The sequence below is a fragment of the Schistocerca cancellata genome, chromosome 3, assembly GCF_023864275.1.
Source record: "Schistocerca cancellata isolate TAMUIC-IGC-003103 chromosome 3, iqSchCanc2.1, whole genome shotgun sequence".
NCBI classification, from domain to species: domain Eukaryota; kingdom Metazoa; phylum Arthropoda; class Insecta; order Orthoptera; family Acrididae; genus Schistocerca; species Schistocerca cancellata.
Window position 1 is genome coordinate 98,110,292 of NC_064628.1, and position 18,501 is coordinate 98,128,792.

General features: G+C 38.7%; 1 protein-coding gene across 1 annotated transcript in view; it reads left to right on the forward strand.

Annotated features, from left to right (window-relative positions):
• The first annotated feature begins 4,882 nt into the window (after positions 1 to 4,882).
• The window catches only part of LOC126177099 (mediator of RNA polymerase II transcription subunit 1-like), a 208,641-nt gene continuing 195,022 nt past the window's right edge, over positions 4,883 to 18,501 (forward strand). Inside the window, exons 1-2 of the mRNA XM_049924359.1 lie at positions 4,883 to 5,336; positions 5,432 to 5,553. Coding sequence (XP_049780316.1) covers positions 5,279 to 5,336; positions 5,432 to 5,553 — 180 coding nt within the window. The 5' untranslated portion in view covers positions 4,883 to 5,278. The remainder of the gene's footprint in view (positions 5,337 to 5,431; positions 5,554 to 18,501) is intronic.

Consider the following 18,501-nt stretch of genomic DNA (forward strand, 5'->3'; position numbering starts at 1 on the left):
ACACAGGTTGTGCTGTTATTAAAGAAAGTTAATGTTGTAAGACATTTCCAGTGGCAGATGTGGACTCTGACCACAATCTATTGGTTATGAACTGTAGATTAAAACTGAAGAAACTGCAAAAAGGTGGGAATTTAAGGAGATGGGACCTGGATAAACTGACTAAACCAGAGGTTGTACAGAGTTTCAGGGAGAGGGTAAGGGAACAAATGGCAGGAATTGGGGAAAGAAATACATTAGAAGAAGAATGGGTAGCTTTGAGGGATGAAGGAGTGAAGGCAACCGAGGATCAAGTAGGTAAAAAGATAAAGGCTAGTAGAAATACTTGGGTAACAGAAGAAATATTGAATTTAATTGATGAAAGGAGGAAATATAAAAAATACAGTAAATGAAGCAGGCAAAAAGGAATACAAATGTCTCAAAAATTGGATCAACAGGAAGTGCAAAATGGCTAAGCAGGGATGCTAGAGGATAAATGTAAGGATGTAGAGGCATATCTCACTAGGGGTAAGATAGATACTGCCTACAGGAAAATTAAAGAGACCTTTGGAGAAAAGAGAACCACTTGCATGAATATCAAGAGCTCAGATGGAAACCCAGTTCTAAGCAAAGAAGGGAAAGCAGAAAGGTGGAAGGAGTATATAGAGGGTCTATACAAGGGCGATGTACTTGAGGACAATATTATGGAAATGGAAGAGGATGTAGATGAAGATGAAATGGGAGATATGATACTGTGTGAAGAGTTCGACAGAACACAGAAAGACCTGAGTCGAAACAAGGCCCCGGGAGTAGACAACATTCCATTAGAACTACTGATGGTCTTGGGAGAGCCAGTCCTGACAAAACTCTACCATCTGGTGAGCAAGATGTATGAGACAGTTGAAATACCCTCAGACTTCAAGAAGAATATAATAATCCCAATCCCAAAGAAAGCAGGTGTTGACAGATGTGAAAATTACCAAACTATCAGTTTAATAAGTCACAGCTGCAAAATACTAATGTGAATTCTTTACAGATGAATGGAAAAACTGGTAGAAGCCGACCTCAGGGAAGATCAGTTTGGATTCCATAGAAATATTGGAACACATGAGGCAATACTGACCCTACGACGTATCTTAGAAGAAAGATTAAGGAAAGGCAAACCTATGTTTCAAGCATTTGTAGACTTAGAGAAACCTTATGACAATGTTGCTGGATTACTCTCTTTCATATTCTGAAGGTGGCAGGGGTAAAATACAGGGAGCAAAAGGTTATTTACAATTTGTACAGAAACCGGATGGTGGTAATAAGAGTCGAGAGACATGCTTGGGAAGGGAGTGAGACAGGGTTGTAGCCTCTCCCTGATGTTATTCAATCTGTATATTGAGCAAGCAGTGAAGGAAACAAAAGAAAAATTCGGAGTAGGTATTAAAATCCATGGAGAAGAAATAAAAACTTTGAGGTTCGCCGATGACATTGGGATTCTGTCAGAGACAGAAAAGGACGTGGAAGAGCAGTTAAATGGAATGGACAGTGTCTTGAAAGGGGATATAAGATGAACATCAACAAAAGCAAAATGAGGATAATGGAATGTAGTCGAATTAAGTCGGGTCATGCTGAGGGAATTAGATTAGGAAATGAGACATTTGAAGTAGTAGATGAGTTTTGGTATTTGGGGAGCAAAATAACTGATGATGGTCAAAGTAGAGATGATATAAAATGTAGACTGACAATGGGAAGGAAAGCATTTCTGAAGAAGAGAAATTTGTTAACATCGAGTATAGAGTTAAGTGTCAGGAAGTCGTTCCTAAAAGTATTTGTATGGAGTGTAGCCATGTATGGAAGTGAAACATGGACGATAAATAGTTTGGACAAGAAGAGAATAGAAGCTTTTGAAATGTGGTGCTACAGAAGAATGCTGAAGATTAGATGAGTCAATCACATAACTAATGAGGAGGCATTGAATAAAATTGGGGAGAAGAGGAGTTTGTGGCACAACTTCACTAGAAGAAGGGATTGGTTGGTAGGACATGTTTTGAGGCATCAAGGGATCACCAATTCAGTATTGGAGGGCAGTGTGAGGGTAAAAATCATAGAGGGAGACCAAGAGATGAATACACTAAACGGATGCAGAAGGATGGATGTAAGTTGCAGTACGTACTGGGAGATGAAGAAGCTTGCACAGGATAGAGTAGTTTGTAGAGCTGCATCAAACCAGTCTCAGGACTGAAGACCACAACAACAACAATGTGGAAAATATTGAAAACTACAGACCAGCTTATCCTATTTTCATCATTTTCAAAAATAAGCCTAATCCAATAAATTGTGAAAGACAGAGTAATAAGTTATCTGAATAAATACAAGCTTCTTAACGGAGCACAGTTTGGTTTCTGAGGTAGCAGAAGTATAGTTTCTGCCAATATAGTTTATAACAGTGGTACTTGAAGCTCTTAATAGGGATGACTATGTACCAGGCTTATTTCTAGGCCTGATCAAGGGTTTCTACACTGTCAACCATTAAATATTATTAAACAAACTAGAAGGACTAAATATAAGAGGAACAGCTAATGAGTGGTTCCGGTCATTCACATGGGTGTTCCACAGAGAAGTATATTGAAACCGTTCTATTCTTAGTAGCAGTATACACCAGTGACTTTCCAGGCAATATGAAGAAAAAATTATCTTTGCAGATGACAGCAACATTACAGTCACAGATAAAATGACAGAACACCTAGATGATGAGGCAAATGAAACTGTGAAGGATGTGTACAACTGGGCAGAGTGTAATAACATGAATTTCAGTTTGAGGAGGAAAACTAACTCTGCTACTTGTAGCATACATAATAAGTATGTAGTCTTTGTAGCAAACACAAAGCATTTAGGAATGAGCATTGATTTTCAGTTGACATGGAGATATTGCCCACGAGAATGTCATCAAAATGCTTTGTCCTTACGTTCCTGTCATCAATGTGTAACATCAAGTGCTTTGTGGTGACATACATTCCTAAATTTACTTTATTCTTAGTTACAGTATGAGTTTCTGTTCCGGGGATCAAATGTACAATATGTGGATGCAGTTTTCAAATTGCAGGAAATGGCCATGAGGATAGTAACTAAAAATAGTAGTTGGGCTCATTGTCAAAGAGTGTTTAAAAAGACTGTGTATCCTTGATGTGTCGAGTGAATTCATTTACCAATCTGTTGTGTATGTCAGTTACTATATCACAAAATGTCATATACATGATCATGGAACAAGAGCCATTTAAGACTTACATTTGCCTAGGAAAAACAGGCAAAAAAATTCTTATCAGCATTTTCTTTCAGGGATTAAAATTGTACAATAATTTGCCTAAGAAAATTAAATAGATAACAAAACACCTTTATTTATATGATTGTCAAAAGTTTACCTCTTAAATATTGCACACAGTGCAATTAAAGTTTATTTGGAGAATTCAGGATAGAGGTTAACAAAGATGATGTGACTTACCAAACGAAAGTGCTGGCAGGTCGATAGACACACAAATAAACACAAACATACACACAAAATTCAAGCTTTTGCAACCAACGGTTAGGGGGAAAAAAGGACAAGGTAAGTCTTTTCGCTCCCGGGATTGGAATGACTCCTTACCCTCTCCCTTAAAACCCACATCCTTTCGTCTAAGGGGATGCTGATTTTTCAGACAAGCATAGGGATGGGATGATGATGTAATGAATGTGTGGAAGCATGGTTGTGGCCCTAAAATCACTGGCAAGTGTATGGTATAGTATGCAGTGACATAACTAAATAAACAATGTATAATTATTTTTTGGTACTTTGATTAACTTTTGGTATGTCAATTATTTTAATGTATTATTCTTACTAGTTCCAAGTATGTACAAATACAGGAAAATTATATGTTAGGTATAGCTTCAGCTTCTTCTTTTGCCTTATCCCACCATTCCAATGGTGTCGGCATTGTTATATGGGTTGATGCAATGTTTGTGGTAGTTGGTGACCCTTCTTGACACCACCACTCCCTTCGGGACGGAATCTGTGTACCCCATCTGTCTGCGTCTAGGATAAAACTATGTTAACATGTGAGAATATTTTCAAGATGTTTGCAGATCATGTATCTGAGTCAGGATATGTGTCCTAGCCCCATATGTACCAAGCTGGTTGTGGAAAACCAGTTAAAAACCACAACTGGGCTAGCTGGTTTACCATTCTCATCATTAATCAACAGAGTGGATTCGCCCATGCTAGGCTAGCCAGACATATGCTGGAAGCACCGCTTTAATGCACTCAGTTACAAGGGCAGGTCTTTCAGCATAACTAACTGATGTAACAGGTTTCTTCATCAAGATCACGGCGCCAACCACCTGTAACTACTATCTTCCCGGCCTGTATTCATATATCTCAGATATGAATTACGTTTACCATATTAAAATGATCGATCCTATAACACTGTAAACCGCTCTTTGGAAAACTGCAGAACTGATACTGATATTATCTACCAATGTGAAAGAAGAACTTTCCAGAATAATTCTCTCGCCCATGCGACAACAGCCTAATGTTTAATTTCGAATGCCGACATTAAATTATGACATAAACTGCGAACAGAAATATCTGTACGTATCTACAGGTTACAGATCACGACGAGTACATCACAGCTTTACACTTTCTGATCTACAGGTTTTAACTTTTTTGGTCCTTCAACTGTTTATAACTTTTCTGTTATACAAACATTACAAATATCTTCATATTCACGGACGGAACTGGGAGGTAACATACAGTATACTGACTCGAGCACGCTATATTTTATTGTCATTGTTAAGCTAATGCAATAACATCCCGGGTACATTACTTTATCCATACACGAGGTTTTATTTACAGAAAGCTACTAGTAATAATATTACATACCTCAACATACTTAGTTTGCTTACAAAAACAACGCCTTTGTTTGTTGTGATCATCTGATCAGTTGACAAGCTGTGTCATCTATTCTCAACAGATGGGTTGTGAATCTCTGGGATTCAGCACCGTGCTTCATAAGTCATCTTTGGTTTGTTGGGGAAGCTGCTGTGGGGTGAAGTGGACAAACTCCCGCATCGTCGAATAAAATAGTGTTTTTAATTTTAAATATTCATATTGCCCATTTACCACCGCAGAAACGGAATACTAAGCCACTAGTGCTGCTGATAGCGGTTTTACTGGCTATCTAAATACTTTTTGGCAAGTTTGGTATTGGTTTGTGAAACTGTGATAAACCATATTTTCAGTCATAAAGCGTGTCGTTCATTGTTAACACGACGCTAAACAGAAATGTCATCGTACCCAGTTAAAGGTTATTCGGAAGGAGCAGTAAATCAGAAACCAACCGGTAAGAGAAACATTGTTGTATGAAAACTAAATAAATCGCATTCCCATATAGATCCAAGTACTGGCTAATGAACGTGCCTTCATTATTTCCTAAAGGCCCGTCATTCGACAAAAGCAAAGAATGGCAGATGGAATTATTGATGGAGAAACTTCGCACCAAATCAAGCCAGTTCAAATCCTTCGTCGAATGTGCGAAGGCGGTGCGTATGGCACTATTGGTAAGTTGTATATAAATATTTTGTTAGCTTGTAACGAAGAAATGTCATCCACGCTAACAATCTTAATTTTAAAATTTGTCAGGGAATGTCTTGTTTGATAGTTATGGATAAATAGACATATCATTTCCCAACGATTAACTCCTGAATCGAGGAAACACCTCTGCCCATGTATCTATTAATGTGTTACTGGCAATCCTGCCATCCAACAGGAAAGAACCAAGCAAGCTTTAGGTCAAGTAAGATGATAATTAGTTAAAGCTGCAAACAATTCAAAATGTTTAAGTTTAAGTTATCTTGTTTTTGCAGATTTTTGATAAATTCCTTTTTAAATAATTCTGGGTGCTGTTTATGACGATTGCCTCAAATATAGTCATGCTGAAGACAAGCTTTTCTCACAGCTGGTACAAAAAAGAATTTGTGTTGTGCATTGTTGCACTTACTTGGACAGTGCTGCACTGAAATATCTTTCTGCTGAAGATGGTTGAGGCTATCTAAAAAATTTTCTACATGATACGCCCAACAACATTCTGACCGGTACTAGTCATTTTTATGTAACTGACCTAATTAATAATGTTCTCACATCCAGTGGGGCATTACTTACTAAAAGAAAGTATTACCATTTGGCATGCTTTGTTGCTCATGTTGGGTCTCATAACATGATTATTCAACTAATTTTACCTAATTTTTATTTGTATTCATCTTCTAGCCACCTTTTTTCTAGAAAATGTTGTTTTACAAAAGATAATTGATGATAAGTGTCAGCTATTCCACAGAAGCCTGTATACATAGTGTCAAAAACTAGTATTAAAGTTAGAATCTAAGAATATATTACAGCTCCCATCATATCACTCACATAGGGATTGGATTGGATTGTTTGGGGGAAGAGACCAAACATCGAGGTCATCGGTCCCATTGGATTAGAGAAGGATGGGGAAGGAAGTCGGCCGTGCCCTTTCAAATAAACCATCCCAGCACTTGCCTGGAGCGATTTAGGGAAATTACGGAGAACCTAAATCAGGATGGCCGGACGCGGGATTGAACCGTCGTCCTCCCGAATGCGAGTCCAGTGTGTTACCACTGCGCCACCTCTCTCAGTACTCACATAGGGCCAGATTAGACTAATTACAGCATACACTGAAGCATTCTTCCTGCACTCCGTACACAATACGGAACATGAAAAAATGATTATATGTAGTTCAATGGGAAATAATGTCACCTACTTCACAGTGGTTTGCAGAGCCTGGACATGGATGTAGCTCACAGTGTATAACACAACATTGCAGCTTTTAATTACAGACAGGCTGATTCAATGACATATACCGACTTTTTTGAGCAGATTGAAATATTTTAACTCAAGTGCAAGACCATGCTCCATCAGAATTTGGACACAGCAGCTCCTCAATGACGATAAGGTGGCAAGGAGTACATTTGCTGTATATTGGACAATTTTCGAATTTGGTAGTGATAACATCAGAAATCAATTGAAGACTTAACTGACATAGCTAATATGTACAGTTCCTTCTTGACTGCTAGCAAAACAGTGGGGTATGACACTGTGTTTGTTTATGGTTTATGGGCATGCACACAAGGTGGATGGCAGTACGCAAGCATTTCTTTGTGGGGGATGCTGATGAGCTTAACACTTCTTTTGCCCAGTTTGTGATGGCCACAAGAACATAGAGATTTGGATGTTCCGTGAATTGTTTTTGTGATAATTCATTACGATATGGAATGTGCCAATATTGCAGTTGCGGAATTGTGTTTTATTCATCTCATGACGTTACATTTGCAATCCATGTGGTTTGTGTACAGGAGACATGTCAAAAATTTATAATACTGCTACAGTGAGTTTAACACTAGTAAGTTATAACATTAAAATAAATAATAACTTTATAAGGATATTTCTTGGTGTATGTAACACATTGAGTTCAGCTCAAATTTCCAGTTTGTCCTGCATGAATTCATCCACTGAGTAATAACATTTCAGTGTCTGTGCCTCATATAGCTTTCTCTTAAGTGGACCTAAATTCATCTGCATTAACTTGTTCCCTTTTAATTTATTACAAAATTTTATTCCCATTTATTAAGGTCCCTAGGCTTATAGTCTGAGGTGGTATGTGGAGACCATGAAACTATCTTTGTTTCTGGTATCATGTGAAGGGACAAAATGGTTTCACTCAAATAATTCATGATTGTTGTACAAAAATATAATAATCTCATATATGAATGGCAGAGTTAATATTTTAAGTTTGCTAAATAATGGACGTCATGGTTCTGTACGATTTGCAGTGCACATATTTTGAATGTTTTTTTCTGTATTTTTAGTATACTCACTGTTTGTGGAGTTACCCCAAAAAACAATACCATACCTAATAATGGATTCAAAGTAGCTTGTATATGCTGCTTTTTGTGTGTTCATGTCAGTTTCAGCTGATAATATTTGCATTGAAAATGCAAAGCTGCTTAGTTTGTTTGACAAGTATTGAATGTGTGCCTGCCAGCTCAAATTTTTATTTACATCTATACCTAAGAATTTGACTGAGTCAACTTTTTCTATATCTTGATTATTGTGAACAGTGTTAATCTGCTCATATTTTGACTGTTTGGTTTTGAATTGCATCATGCCAATCTTAGATAAGTTTAGCTGAAACAAAGGTACTGAGGGCACTGTTTACAAATTTGGGAATTTTTTCCGAATCCTGATTTTCAAGTAATACAGAACTGATGGGGAACCGATATTTAATGGTAAGTAATTTACGTAGAAGAGAAATAGGACTGGGCCTAATGTGGAGCCTTTTTTTAGTCAGAAAAAGAATATGTGCCATTTAAAGAGATGCTAATGCTTTGCTTTCTGTTTGATAAGTAGGATTTAAGCCACTGTAGGGTGCTGCCGCTAATGCCATACTTTTCCAGTTTGTAAATAAGCAGTGCGTGGTTTACAGAATCAAACGCTTTCGTGAGGTTGCATAAAATTCCTTCCTCCTTATTTCTCTTGTCTAGTGACATACTTATTTTCTCAGTGAAACTGTCCACTGCATCTATGGTGTTTTTCCCCGCTGAAAACCAAATTAATTGTTTAGAATAATAGAATATTTTGCAAAGAAGTATTGGATTTGGGCAACAGCAAATTTTTCAGGTATTTTAGATATGACTGGGAGAATTGAGATAGGACGTTAATTTCCCATGACCGTGCTTGATCCCTTCTTGAAGAGTAGTTTGACTTCAGTATATTTCAGTACCTCAGGCAAACAGCCCTCTTCAAAACTTTGATTTATTATTTGAGCTAGTGGGTTTGCAATTTTATTGTGTACTGCTTTAATAACTTTGGTGGGTATTCTATCCCAATCTCCAGATTTTTTGTTTCTTAGTGTGAGAATAGCATTTTGTACATCCTCCACAGAAACTTTTAAAAATTTTGTAAAGTTTTCAGAGTTTTCTCTTAAGCCAAAGGGATTTACTTTGTTGTGATAATCTGTTACATCTACATCAGACATTGATACATTTGTAAAGAATTCATTAAAGTACTCTGGTATTTGAGTTGGACTTACAATAGTATTTCCTTCAATGTCAATTTTTGAAATTTCTTGGTTGCAGGCTTCAGCACCTAGCTCAGATTTAATGGCTGGCCACACAGCCTTTGTCTTATTTTTATAATTTAAAATTAGCCTGAATATGATTTTATAGAGTCTAACATATTCAATGAAATCAATATCTTTATTATATTTTAATTCTCCGTGCAGTTGCCTTTTCATTACACTGAAAATTTTTATGCCCTGGGTAATCCACTTTAATTTATTTGTCATTTTATTGCTGCAGAGTCTGGTGGAAATGTTTCATTAAAGACACCAAGAAAACTGTTTAGGAATTTCTCAAAGTTTTTATCACTTGAGTTACAATGATCAAAAGGCCATTTTTTCTCTTTTAGCTTCTTACAAAATATTAGCAAGTTTTCTTTGCTGAAGTTTTCATACGTGAAATGTTCCGGTCTGTCTGTGGCGGCTCAGTGAACAATGCACAAAGGTCTGAAATACCTAGATCTAGACAAAATTTATACACGTCTTCATGTATATAATTAGTTAGAACATTAACAGTACAAGTTGCTGATCGGCCATTGTCTCTGGTAGATTAAAAGAAATTCAATTTGTAACCATATTTCTGTACTAAGTCAGTAAATCTTGAAGTGTAACAGTTTTTTTTTTTTTTGCTCAACAAAGGTCTTCTAGCATAATTTGAAGCTTAGACGAGAATAGTTGTGTTGTTCATACCTCTGGAATGCTGTATATTAAGATGATTATAACATTTGTGAGTGAGTACAGTATTTCTACACAATAGCTCTCAAACCCAATTCATCATTTAAATAATTAAAACAATTTCTGGTCTCGTAATTTATGTCATTATGTAGAAGTATACATGAGTCTCCACATGACTTGTTTCTTCTGCAGAAGCTACTTGCTAATCTGAAATTCCCTGTTTTGTTTTTTCAATTCCTGGTTTATATTTAAATGGGTTACGTAATGTATGTGCTGTTCAGATGATATTCATGGGAAAATAGGCAGATATGTAAGATTCACCTAATTACACGCAGGTGCAGTAAAAAAGTTTTTATTTAAACTAAATCTACTTGAGGTGTTTGGTTGCTACATGGTTGGCAATGGTTGGTGAGGAATACGTATGTACAATAAAGTACATCAGCTTTTGAAATTGATGCTATCAGCAAGGCAATAGTTCGTCAGCACTGCATAGCCTGTATGAGAATTATTACACCATACAGTTATGCATATTTTAGCTTCCGAAGTATCAAGACCTCTGTGGGAACATGGGGTTTTCAGTGGAGAGGGGGAGGAGGGGGAATTCTCATTATTAATGCTTGTGAAACTATTAAAAACTTGTAAACCTCAGACCACTGTGGGAAAATAAGAGTTTTCAGGGGGAAGTTACATAAAAATGCACATTGCATAAAAATAGATTGTTATTGTGCAGTATTTGTTGGTCATGCTAGTTCACAACCAAACTATGAATTTGAACCTAAGCTTGACTTCAAATTATGCTAAATGTCAGTCCATTTCTACAACTTAGATTTTTTTCCTAAAAAAATATGTTGTTGCAGTGACACATTTGTTGCCTCCTAGCAAAGTTTCACTTTCCAATTTCATCTATGTTACAATCTGTGCTCCAAATCAATCTGATACCAAAACCTTTACTTCCAAAAATTAGTTTCAATGATGAATGGTAGTATTTCAGGCTTCAGTATGTCTAACTGAATAAGCATCAAACCACTTATCGGAAAAACTTGGGCTCAAGCCCCAGTCAGCCCAAAGAATTTTTATTCTGTGTCACTTATTGCTTCTTTTGTCCATGGCGAAGATACATCAGAGTGAAAAAATGCCAGATTGCGCTATTGTTTGGAGGCAGTGTTAAACTGTAGGTCACTCTGTATGGCTGGGAAGTTGGTACAAAGGAAAGCAAAATTGCACCATCTCCATCAGGACCATGCCTAGTTTTCAACAAACCTTCTGGCTTAGGACAACTTTGTCTTACCTTGTACTGCTGCTGACACACTGACTACTGTATATGTTTCTACACAATTTTTGATCGATATACAATGCCAGGAAAAAAAAAGCAGTGTCCAGAAGGAGGAAACGAAATGATAGTTCGTGAATTGGGAGGGTATTTCGTGTTATTTCAGTGATTAGAAAATCGAGTCAAATTTACAAAGGATTGGCGGTATGAGCCAATTTTTTGGTAGGACATTGCACCCCTGTGGCCTGAATGCATGCATTAATTTGGTTGAGGATGGCATAAAGCCAATATATATCTTCTCCTGAGGCAAGATGGTCCTCCTGTTGTAACTGATCCTCAGTATCCTGGATACTGTCACTGAAACAGTCTCACACATATTCTGTTGGGGACAAATCTGGGGCTTTATGATGAGTAGGCCTGCTCTCACACTTCCGTGCAGTCCATCATTGGGCCACTGTCACATCTGAATGCTCCACAAACCTGGATATTGCAGGTTTCTACCTTCTGGTCTAATGGAGACCCACAATGAGTCCCCTTTCAAACTCTGTTAGATGCTGAGAACTAGAGATGGGCAAACTCGTTCATCCTTGGGTACTAGTTAACTGCTGATCGTTCTTTTTTGGGAACCGTTCATTTGTGTTTGGTATATGGTTCTTATGAAAAACTGAAAACTAGTTGTGTAGATGACTGAAGGATGGGGGGCACCAAGAGGGGACACTTGCCTCCCCCCTTGGAGTATAGAGTTTTTATTCATTTCAGAATTCTTACACACTTTTAGAAGTAATTTCTGTGATTCTGCAGAATGTGTCGTTTAGCCAACCATAGTCTTGTGTGGCTGATCGCAGGGAAATAATATAGGGTGGCGCACGGAAAACCGGCCCCGAGTACAGACTGCTCGCCACTGACGGACGATGTGTTGCACGTTATGAGCAGATACAACAAACAGACAAACATATAATAATTAAGCAGTGAAGAAATAACAAGCTAATGCAAGCAACAATTGCGAAACAATCGATGACGATGTGTAGAGAGCTGGAGAAGAGAACATGAAAATCTCACGTGGCCCACATGGACTATAGCTCATGTAGTCTTGTAAACCTGTTGGTGGTTGGTGGCTGTTTCCCAACTTAATAGACCACAAGTGTCTTGTATAAAATTCTTTGTTTCGACTTCCGCTACATAGCTATGCTTCGTTGTAAACAATAATCGTTTACACCCGATATATACTTCACATTGTCTCTGAGTTGGTAGGCAAAGTAGAGACTTTAATGGAAGCATAAAATAAAATGTGGTTTTCTGATACTTGCGTCTCTTAGTAAAAATTAGGTTTTTATGTTGCATTATTAACGTTAATGCAACAACAATAATAATAATAATAATTAAGTTCGCAGTAATAAAGTATTTGGTTTGAAAGCTGCTCCTACACAAATGTTTTTGAGATAATAAGTAAATATGATTTTATGGCAATCTATGCCTTTTCAAATGGAGAGGCACTGCTTTTCCTACTGAGCCCAAACGACCCACAACCCACTTTTTTTTCCCCCAAAGAAACCAAACTAGCAGGTAATGCAAATTGGAAACAACCAAACTTAAAAATAATTAGAGCCTTCCTAAATGTAATGTTTTGTATATGAAAGATACACGAAAATCGTTTTATATGAATTTTCTTACACCAAAAATTAAGATAGCTGCTAAATCAAGTCGATGAAACCAAAAAATATATGTATAACAAAAAAAAACTTGACTTGTTATAAGTATGTCTTCTGCTGTTCATCGATATAATGAAATGAGCTGATATGCCCTTTTGTTACCTAAAAAGACGTACCTATTACATAAAACGTAATTTTTATGTAATTTACGTAACTATAAAATACTTTTTGATTACCGGTCGTGGACGCTGAATAGCCAGAACCAAGAGCAAGAACAGTTTGGAACACACGTAAAATAGGCGAGCGCAGTGAATGAAACGAACAACTGGATACTGAACTAACTAGGAGCAGTCGGCAGTGAACTGAGACAGGTTGTCATGCGAAGAACGATGAGTGCGGCCGAGGGAGATCGAGACTGAGACGAGCACACGACCGAGGCTGGAATGAGAACTGCCTAAGTGATCACCGCAACCGAAGTGAACTAGGAACCGATCATTCCTCGTTCCCGGGAACTATAAGTAGGCCGCCACGACCGAAGTGAACTATGAACCGATCGTTCCTCGTTCCCGGAACTATAAGTAGACTGCCGTGACCAAAATGAACTATGAACCAATAGTTCGTTGGAATTCATTCCTCGGTCCTTTCGTTCATCTTGGTGAACCATTCCTTTGCACCTGTTCGTTTGCGAACTACCCATCTCTACTGAGAACACAGTCTCACACGTGTACTCGACATCTGCGTGTCCTTCACAGTGATCGCTCAGTATCTGAAACTGTTCCCCCCTTGTTAATAGTACTCAACATGAACATCACTAATACACTCTGGTGGCCATTCTGCCACATAGGTTTGCAATTCTTAATCATTTACAAACACACCAAAGATGTGTATGTGTATGGAGTAACGCTATATTGACATTTGATCATATGTTCCGGTTGCTTCTCTTTTTTTGTCTGGCAGTGTGTAATGTAATGCTATCCTGATTCTTCGTTTTAAATATGCAACACTGGTTTTTCAAAATCTCAATAAACTTACAGATTACTGATTACGCTTTTAAAATTATACCTACACTATGTGATCTAAAGTATCCAGACACCCTCAAAAAAACATGTTTTTCATATTAGGTGCATTGTTCTGCACCTACTGCCAGGTACTCCATATCAGCGACCTCAGTAGTCATTAGATGTTGTGTGAGAGCAGAATGGGGCGCTCCGCGGAACTCATGGACTTCGAACATGGTCAGGTGATGGGTGTCACTCATGTCATACATCTGTACGTGAGATTTCCACACTCCTAAACATCCCTAGATCCACTGGACATTGCAAGGGAACTTGACCAAAAAAAAAACCTAACAATTGGCAAAACCTAAAAGAAAATTTCATCGAAACAGCACAAAATGTAATTCCAATTCAAAAGAAACAAAACCAACCTTGGTGGAACACAAATTGTGAAACAGTAGGTAATTCTAGGCTTGAGGCATTCAAAAATTAGAATAGTAACAAAACTGAAAAAAATGTACAACACTTTCTAACTGTAACAAAAGAAACATCTAAATTAATTTGACAGACTAAAAGAAATAACAAAAAGTCACAGCTTTTAGAAACTTGAAAAGATTTCCAAAAGAACAATACAAGACACTTTTATGAATCATTCAAAACAAAACTAATGACTTAACATCACAGTATTTGCTTCAAAAATGAAAATGGCAGTGTGACTCTTAAAAACCAGGAAAATTGTAAGATACTTACTAATTATTTTGAAAAATTGTTAGCCGGTCGATGTGGCCGAGCAGTTCTAGGCGCTTCAGTCTGGAACCGCGCGACCGCTACGGTCTCAGGTTCGAATCCTGCCTCGGGCATGGATGTGTGTGATGTCCTTAGGTTAGTTAGGTTTAACTAGTTCTAAGTTCTAGGGGATTAATGACCTCAGGTGTTAAGTCCCATAGTGCTCAGAGCCATTTGAACCATTTTTGAAAAACTGTTACACTGTCCAGAACCAGTGAATAAATTCCAACTACAGCTAACTAACAAAACCAACCCTAATTCTAAAGAATGTGATGAAATTGGAATAACAAAACAAATTAAGAGACTTAAAAACAATAAAGCATCCAGAGAAGATGGTATAATTGCAGAACTGCTAAAATCAGTTGACCCTAACACTACGAAAGAGATCACTCAACTAATAGGACATATCTATCAAACTTAGAAATTATCCGAAGACTGGAAAACTGCCCTAATTCATCCATTGCATAAAAACGGGGATAGAACCTGTGTTAATAATTACCTAGGAATCTCTCTTCACCTGGTCACATACAAAATTGTCTTGCAGTGTTTACTTGATCGAGCCCAAGAACGGTTAGAACCTAAAATTGGTGAAGCAAGGCAGGCTTTAGACCAAAAAGATCCTGTCCAGAGCAGATTCTTAATTTAAAACTAATTCTTAGGCACCGAAGGATCTCTAGTAACAATATTGTATGTACAAATTAAACAATGGAAAATCCAGGATGGAATGCAACAGTATTATGAGAAGGAAAGCTGCTACTCACCATATAGCGGAGATGCTGAGTCGCAGATAGGCACAACAAAAAGGCTCTCACAATTATAGCTTTCGGCCATTAAGGCCGTTGTCAACAATAAACACACACATGCGCGCACGCGCACACACACACACACACACACACACACACACACACACACACGCAAACCCAAGTCACACACATGACTGCAGTCTCAGGCAACGGAAACCACACTTAGAGCAGCACACCAGTGCACGATGGGAGTGGCGACTAGGTGGGGCTAAGGAGAAGGCTGGAGCAGGGAGGGGGAGGGATAGTATGGTGGGGGTGCCAGACAGTTAAGTGCTGCAGGTTAGATGGAGGGCAGGGGTGAGGTGTAAATACATTTGTGGATTTTGAAATGATCTACAACTCAGTTGATGGTGAATCTTTTTTCCAAATTTTAAAGGAACAGATGCTAGATAATAAAAATCTAACACTGATTAAGGAAACGTTAACCCACATTAGCTCTAAAGTTAAATTCATGTGAGAAATTCCTGAAGCATTTGATATAAAGATTGGTGATAGACAGAGAGATGGACTCTCCTTATTACTGTTTAACTGCCTATTACTGTTTAACTGTGTTTTGGAAAAGGTAATAACTGAATGTCGAGAGCAAAAGTTGAGTCAAAATGTAGATCAATCAATCAAGTTAGGCAGAAGCAATATCAGAATAGACTGCCCTGCATTTGCAGATGAGCAGGCAATTTTAACTAGGGATGTCACCATAGCTCAAAAGCAAATTGAAATTCCTAAAGAACTTGTGGAAAAGTAGGACTATAAATATCATTTGAAAAAATGGAATATATGACATACAACATACCAGTACTGTAGATTTTGAAAATGAAATATTTGAAAATAAAAAGGTTTTCTCGGTTTAAATACTTGGGAGAAATCATTCAAGAAAACAGTGTGAAAAAAATTAACTTCTCATGGCTGGGATTCACAGTCATATAATATTTCTTAAAAGACATCATAGTCGGCGTTGACTGTATGAAATATTGATTATTACAATTGCAATTTCGGCCTTAGGACCATTTTCAAGTAAGACGACAAAAGTTACCTAAACACAAAAAATACAAAAATGAAGCACAGGCTGTATATACATAATTAAACAAGCATTTCATTAAGATAGTAGCGTAATTACAAAAATTGGTGAGGAATGTACATAACTTACATTCCGTCAGAATATAAGACTATCTGAAGTGAGTACATGTCGTCGTCAAAATTTTGATTATCACTACGTGATACCCTCACCCAGCTGACCTCCATTTCGCCAGTGCCCACTGCCTACCATTTTTCTGCCGTGAGCCTTGAAAGGCTGGTACTCGGCAATCAGCAAGGTGACTGCCCTTCATTTGTTCCTTATCCTCCTTTCCCCAGTATGAATTTTCTCCAATGGAACGTTCATGGCATTAGATCCAACTAGGAGGAATTATGGCTGCTCTTGAAATCACAATGTCCAGTTGTTTTGTACATCCAGGAAACAAAATTGCATCTTTGTGGCTGCTTCGACCTCCCTCATTTCCTTCTGATCCACATTGACCGCCCCCCTCCCCCGAGGGCAGCATTCTACATCATGGAGGAGTCATACTGCTCATTCGGGATGAGTTGATGTCTATAGCCAAACCATCTCACTGAACACCCCACTGCAAGCTGTTGCAGCTTGCATTTTCCTTCCTCGTTTCATGTTTTCTCTTTGTAACTTCTACATCCTTTCATCATTTGCCATTTGCTCCAGCTTACTGGTCAGCTCCCTCACTCGTTTTTGCTGCTCTGCAACTTTAATGCCCACCATCCCCTTTGGGGCTCTGCGAGAACCTATCCAAGAGGTTCCCACTTGGCTGTCCTTCTCCATCAACTTAACCTCATCTGTCTTAACACTGGAGTGCCTACGTTCCGTTCAGACCCCATGCGAACCTGTTCCCACTTGGACCTCTCATTCTGCACTGCCTAGCTTGCCCATTGCCTTGAATGGTCCATTCTCTCTGACACGTACTTGAGCATCCACTTCCCATGTGCAATTCCTTTTGCTGACTCATACCTCACGTGCATGTAAACCCAGTCGGCGACCTTCGATGATCAACATTTCCACAATTGCGATGACCAGGTAGACTACCTTACAAATGTTATCCTTACTACGGCAGAATTTTCCATACCTCGCACTTCTTCTTTACCGTCCTGTGTCTTAGTCCCCTGGTAGACTGAGGCATTCTGCTATGAGATTCACGCGTGAGATGTGCTCTCTGCATTTTTAACTGTCGTGCTTCGATGGTGAACTGTATTCATTAGAAACAGCTACATCGCATTCTTACAGATAACAAAAAAGGTAGCTGAATTTCCTTTACTAGTTCTTTTAACAGTTTCACTACCTCTTGCATCATGTGGTGCAACGTCCATCAGCTCTCTGGGATCAAGATTCATTCCGTGATTTCCGACCTGACCGTAGCAGATGACGTCATGAACCCTATTACTGTGCCCCCCCCCATGGAGCTCATGGTTCTTTTGTCAGTTCATGCGTGTGCGCTGGGGGCCCCAAGCTATCAAGCTATTGCAGTCCATTCTTCCTCCCCTGGCTGCATTTTCTTAACAGTGGCCCTCCCTACCCCCCTCCTCCCTCCGTCCCCTCTCTGTGTTTTGATTTATGTTGACCTGGCTATCCACCTAGTTCCCTGTATTGCTTGTAATTTTGTTCTTCTTGCCTGTTCCCTTTCATCCTTTGTGGCGTTTAGGTCCCCGCTTTAGTTTTGACTTCTAGTTCTAAATTTTCTGTTTATAGTGTGAACCATTTGGGGAAGAACTTCCTCCCTAGCATCTACGGCGTGGATTCCTCTCCCCCTTCCTTCCCCTTTTCCTTCTCTGCTGTAGTCGCTTCACCCCACTAGGTCACCAGCACCTGAAGCCAATCCTTGTGATGGGGCTGCCATGTACCCATCTGACTGAGTACCCTGACAACACAGGGATCACACTTCTGATACCTGAGCTGTTGCCTCCCCATGTGTGCCTAGGAGTGGTTGCTTGTCACTTCAGAGCATCAGAACTTCAGGCACTAGCTGCCATGCCAGATGGCCCTTGCTGTGGCTCAGTGGTTTCCATGGGGAGAGCCCCTGATTGGAGTGGGTGTTATCAGGGTGGATGCTTCGCACATGAAGCATATGAGGCTCGAAAAATCTGGCCAATCTCCTAAGGCCATCTCTTTGAGTGGCAACAAATCATTGAATACTACTT